This window comes from Meleagris gallopavo, chromosome 4 (genome assembly GCF_905368555.1).
Source record: "Meleagris gallopavo chromosome 4, MGAL_WU_HG_1.1, whole genome shotgun sequence".
Classification (NCBI taxonomy): Eukaryota; Metazoa; Chordata; class Aves; order Galliformes; family Phasianidae; genus Meleagris; species Meleagris gallopavo.
The window spans coordinates 44,796,254-44,802,253 of record NC_139407.1 but is presented as its reverse complement, the minus strand read 5'-3'; the positions used below and the strand labels follow the sequence as shown (position 1 = coordinate 44,802,253).

The 6,000-nt window shown below is 41.5% G+C and overlaps 1 protein-coding gene across 4 annotated transcripts in view; it reads left to right on the top strand.

Annotated features, from left to right (window-relative positions):
* Positions 1 to 623: 623 nt before the first annotated feature.
* The window catches only part of EXOC1 (exocyst complex component 1), a 28,073-nt gene continuing 22,696 nt past the window's right edge, over positions 624 to 6,000 (top strand). For all 4 annotated transcript variants that reach the window (XM_085223118.1, XM_010710115.4, XM_085223117.1 and 1 more), the window contains exons 1-4: positions 624 to 743; positions 3,278 to 3,411; positions 3,897 to 4,027; positions 4,923 to 5,082. In XM_085223118.1, coding sequence (XP_085079244.1) covers positions 3,288 to 3,411; positions 3,897 to 4,027; positions 4,923 to 5,082 — 415 coding nt within the window. In that variant the 5' untranslated portion in view covers positions 624 to 743; positions 3,278 to 3,287. The remainder of the gene's footprint in view (positions 744 to 3,277; positions 3,412 to 3,896; positions 4,028 to 4,922; positions 5,083 to 6,000) is intronic.

The window sequence follows — 6,000 nt, the reverse complement described above, 5'->3', positions numbered from 1 at the left end:
AGCTCTGCAGACCTTTCCCGTGGCACTTTGTGGAGTGGGACCATGATCATCTGTATTCATTTGCATGCTGTATGTCTTCATGCACATCTAAAAGTAAATGGTTCCCCATGGTTCTGGAGTGCACACCAGAGCATCATCAGCCTTTCACTCCTTGAAAACAAAAACACTTCCAAAAATAAAACTGAAGTGAAAAAGCCTTGTGCATCTCTCCAGCTGTTCTCCAGTTTGGTCTTCAGTGTGCTCTGAAGTTCCATACTATGTACTCTTCACTAATCGTGCTCTCTCTTGAGTGGCTGTTTACCATATCAAGTGCCACTCACCTGGATGTGATAATGGTTTTTCTAGGAATTATTTGATAGTAATAGAAGTGCACTCATCTGCCTCATAATATTAGGGACTGGTTAGCAGGCACTGCGGGGACGGGTGATTAGTTGAACCAGATCTCAGAGGTCTTCCCCAACGTTAATGACTGATCTGCGATTCTACGACTCACACCGCGCTGCCGCCCCGCCCCGCCCCTGCCCGCGCCCCTCTGGGCTCGCTGCCCCCTCCCTCTCTTGCGCCCCCTTCGCGGTCTTTGAGGCCGTTACGCCCCCGCGCCGGAAGGGGGCGCGCGCCTCAGCCGGGCAGCCGTGCTGCGTGGTCACGTGGGCGGAAGTGAAGGCGAGGTCGGGGGTGCTGCGGGTAGTACGGAGCGGTGCCGTCTCGTCGCCACGACCGTCCCGCTGAGCTACGGCGCTGCGGTGAGAGCGAGGCGGTACCGGCGTCCCCCGTCGTTTCCTCTCCCCACCCCTCCCCGCGCTGCGTGCTTGGGGCGCTCCCCGCGGGCCTGGCCTCTCTCGTCGGCTCGGGACGACTCGGCTGTGCCTGCGGCCCGCGGGGAGCGGTGGCGGAGCGGGGAGGGTCGGGGCCTGGCGCGATGCTGTGTCTGATGAATGTCATGTATAAGTGGCCTTGTTTGTACCGCCGCTAAAGACAGAAAGATACAGCGGTGTCTATAAGGGCGTTTCTTAGAAGCTGGCTTGGTTACAGTTATCCTAGAGCGTTGTTTTGAGGAAGCAGTTTTATCTCCGGCTTGTTCCGGCTTCCTTTGGGACAGCGGTACTCGGGTATAAAGAATGTGGTCGTACTTCATCCCGGCTCCGTGTGAAGGTTCTGGTGGCAGTGGCTTGCAGTAAAGGTTGGGCTGTGTGTCAGAGCACGTCGTGGGTGTCAGTGCTGAAACGGTGGGGTCTGCTACAGCAATCTGTGGTTTAGAACAGCAGGTAAAATCCTAAATCAAGAAGGAAAAGTGATATTTCTGAAATGCGTAAGGTTTTGAGTACTTTGTGTGTTTGTGTTTGGGCTCCTGCTGATGAATAAGAAAAGCACAACCTGATGCAGTTTGGAAACAGAAGCTTGGCCTGGCACTTGATGAAGGGGAAGGAATATAGGAACACTGTTGGCTAGCAGCTAACAAAGAGTGTTGCACTGGCATAGGGGTGTCACGAACAGCATGGGTTCAAATGTTGTGACTTCTGTATTCTTCACAGTACTGGTTCCAGCTTGGCATGCTGGCCTCTGTTTTCTCAAAGCCTTTAGTTAGTGATTTTTAAAATTGCCCAATTCCCTAAGCTGAGAGATGTGGTGGGACGTAAAAGTGGGACTAGGCAGTAAAGTCAGTGTCCTTTCTTTTTCAATTGCTGTGGAAACCCTTTTTTGTTTGCTACATGTTTGTTAGAGAGTGCAACCCACGTATCTCCAAGAGAAAAACAACCTAAAATGTAACTGCAGCCTTATGATGAAACAGTACATGCAGCCTGCAGTATGTGTTCATGTTCTTAGCATACTAGAATTTTAGCGTGCAAGCTGTATTGGAAGTCTTTTTAACTAAAACCATTGAAACGTGTTTGTGTTGCCCTTCTTACTTCACCTGGAGGAATCTGTAATGTAAGGATCTGTTCTGAATCAGATGAATGGTACTAATTCCTTAATAATAAATAAGTTCCAAAAAAGTGTATTTTCCTTCTCCCTCAGATTCTCTAGACTCTTGTGGGAATTACACGCTTTGCTGGAGAACCACCTGTTTATACTGAATTCTCTTCTATAATTTTATGACTTTCTCAGGATTTTATTCTTGTTTAGTGCATGTTTAGTTAAGTGTCATACATGAATTTGCTAGAAAAGCAAATGTTTCTTCTGATCATGTTGCATGGGTACTTCAAGTCATTGCCGATGAAAATCAGAGCTAGTAGTGAATGTTGTGTTTTTAAAGTGGAGAAGAAAAGAAAAGCAACCAAACAAAAGCTGTTGATGTGTTCCACACATCTGAACAGCTTGTTTTTCCTACTTCTCTCTCTTCTAACCATTTTCCTTTTTCCCATTGCTGTTTTTGCAAGAGTGATTCATTTGTATGTTGGGGCAAGGAATGGGGGTGAACCCTTTGAACAGCGTCTAGAGTCACCTTCTTTCCCTCCCTATCTGTCTGCGTTTCTATGTGCTCCACGTCAGCCCAGAACCCTGTTCTTAATGAGGAGAAAAACTACAGAGTAAACTCTGTGGTGTTGTTAGGACTGTGAGTGGCAGTGCAGTTTGTCTGGGCAGTGCGATGGTGTGGTTTTATATGTGACTACATCACTAATGTTAAGCTGTATCTGCCGCTGCGTGGAAAGGTGTAAATGACACTCCTTCATCTCCTTGTACGCTCTCCTGCGTTCATTGCCACAGGCTGTGAGAATGAGTAATTGGTGGCTGTTTGGTACCTGTCAGCAGAAGTCATTTTTTTTAGAGTTTGGTTGGAGTATAAGGTTCAAGGTAGCCATCTGATTCCTGGAAGAAATCTCTTGATTTTTTTTCCTACATATACACGCTTGTTTTCTTTTTCTCTTTGTGAAATATCCTTTTGCTCCCTTGCCAGATTGAAGAACATCATAAATAAAAACCAAAATGTCTTCCGGTTCTGAGCTTTGTCCAAAGCTCAGGTAGCAAATTAGTCAAAGGTCATAGGCTTTGGGTTTTTTTTTGACCTAGGTCTTCAAATGGAACTTTCTGCCAGACACAATGATGCACTTTATTCTGCATTGCTGTAACAATTGATAGGCCCTTATGTGAGGATAGAGGATAGAACTGCCTGTTCCATTTAGTAGTATGTTCTGGCAAGGGCATTGAAACAGGTCTTTGCAAAACTTGAAAAGCAAAACAAAGAAACCCAAAGCCCCGTTTCTAGAGTTTAAGAGGTGTTTTACATTAGGTGTGTTAAATGTGTCTGAATACCTTCTGTCTTCATAACATCTTTCAGTTGAGAGAAAATGACTGCAATCAAGCATGCTTTACAGAGGGATATTTTCACTCCCAATGATGAACGCTTACTGAGCATTGTGAATGTATGCAAAGCAGGCAAAAAGAAGAGAAACTGCTTTTTGTGTGCCACAGGTATGTAGCAATACCACACTGCATTACGTGTCTTTGCCTTTTGTATTCAGTTACATTTCTTAGTTTTATTTACAACACATTACAGCATTAATTCTTGCCCTGTATAAATAGTGCCCCATTTCTAATGGAGAAAATCAATTGTAGTTTACACTTGTATTATTGCTTCTATTAAGAAAGGAGAGCTCTGTACTTTTACTCCTAGATCTCCATGTAATTTGGAGTTGAAGATTAAAAACTATTTATGTGAGACTGGTGAGCTGCTGAAGCAGGCTTTATTTAGTGCTCAGAAGGGGCATCTGTTAGACTTGTAGGCTGATCAACGTAAATAAGGTGCAACAAGGTGCTGATTAGAATTCAAGGCAGAGGGCTCTGGAAGAACACTGGAACTGAACTCCCCTACGAGTAATTCTGTTTGGAATTTGAAATACAGCAGAAATGGATGTTACTTTCTGCATTTTGAATTACTCTTGTACTTCACTTAACAGTGACAACAGAACGACCGGTGCAAGTAAATGTGGTAAAAGTGAAAAAATCTGACAAGGGAGATTTCTACAAACGGCAGACTGCATGGGCGCTTCGAGACCTTGCTGTTGTTGATGCCAAAGATGCTGTTAAAGTACGTGTAACTTTTTTTTGGGTTAGTGCTTGATTCAGAACGTTCTTTTGGTTCCAGGGCAGTGCTAGCTTCCCTGAAACCTAAAACTTAGTTTAATAACATTCGTTTGGGATTAAAATCATACATTCCTGTGGTTATTATATCTGCATTTTCTTTCAGGCTTCTCAAGAATATAGCCCTGTTAAACTGAGTAAGTCTAAATGTGCCCCAACAGCAATACTCTGAACATCTGCTTGGTTTATTATAGTGGTCTCTCAGTGATCATACGGTATTTTTGCTAAGAATCAATACATTTTTCTTTTTTCTGCCTTGTGCCTTACATAAAATACTATTCCATTCTTCATTGCCCCTTAAATTATGACCACCTTGCTATTGATACTGGCTACAAGAATGCAGAAACGTTTTTAATGAGCAGTATATAGGTTTGCAGGCGAGCTCTTAAACCTTCTAAATTGTGAAGTTGGAAGCTTGTAGAAAGTGTATAGACCTGATGTGTTAATAAGCTTCTCCCCTTGCCTACTCTCTGAGTTATTTTTTGTGTTGTCAGTAACTCCAGCTGCCCTTTTTGGCATCAGAAGGCAGTTAGTCATTTTGAGGACCATGTTTCTGGGCAGACAATGCTGTCAAATGTTTCTTTAAACTCTCACTAATCTCTATATTGTATTATTGTTACCTCATCTTCCTTGAGAATATACTACATTCGTTACTTGTATTTATTTATTTATTTGTTTTCACTAAGGCACATCAAGGTGCCAATATTGGTGTATCAGCTCAAGGTTGGCGTATGTGTACTTTCATTTTATCCTATCATCTCAGTAATTAAATGAAGAAACAATCTCTGCAGCTCAGAGAATTGTTTGATTGTTGAGCCTGTAACGTATCTTGTCTTTTGCAGGAGAATCCTGAATTTGATTTGCATTTTGACAAAGTATACAAATGGGTTGCAAGCAGCGCAGTGGAAAAGAACACTTTCATTTCATGTATCTGGAAACTCAATCAGAGATACCTTAGAAAAAAAATTGACTTTATTAATGTTAGTTCGCAACTTTTGGAAGGTAAATTAATACAATTTCTACAATATCTGCATGTTAAGTGCAAATTTTAATAATTACTAATATGAAGTGGATGTACTGAAAAAAAAAAAAAAAAGAATATTCTAACCCTTCCTTCCTATTCAATTTTATTCCTTTATGGTTTTTAAGTTTTAAAATAAGCAAGAAGACTAGATAACAGATTTTCCAACAGAAATTTTCCAACAGAAAACTAGATACTGTAAATCTGTTAACTGGGTCAAAATTAGAATAGTGAAATCCTAATATTGATGAGTTTATTGTATTTCTAAGACATCATATTTCTGAACAGAATAAAATCAACCTGTGAGGCTTGGTAGTTTTAAGTGTGCAAAAATCTTCTTCCAGTTTTAATTTGCTGTGAATTATAAAAATGCTTTTAAAAGTGGCGCTTAAGTAGCATGCTAAAATTCAGATGAGGTTTTTCATCTGGTTTCTAAATACACACTGACTCGTGTTAAATTCTGCTGGATCCTATCACATCTGAGTGACTGGATGCCAAAAAGGCTTTTCGTCGTTTGCTCGTGTTGTATTTGGCATTTTTATATTCACTATCTTTTAATAGTTAAATTTCTGCTAAAATCTAGCAAGTAGATGAATTTTGCATCACTTCTGTCAGAACTGGCTAAGCTGAAGATTGATATTAAATACTAGACTGATTTGAGTAGGGGAATGTGGATTAGAAGTGTAAAACAGGATAGCATTTCTGTATTTTGGTTTTGTCAGAAACTTTTTTATAGCTGACCTCTGCCTCTTCAAGTTCTTGTGATATGAAACCATTCAAACTTACTTCCACTTAGAAATACACACTGTTCATGCTTTGCCTAGCTAACATTCTCTGCTTCCTTTCCCTCTGCTTTTCCATACCTTTTAATACTCCAGAACTGCCTAAAGTCACAGAAG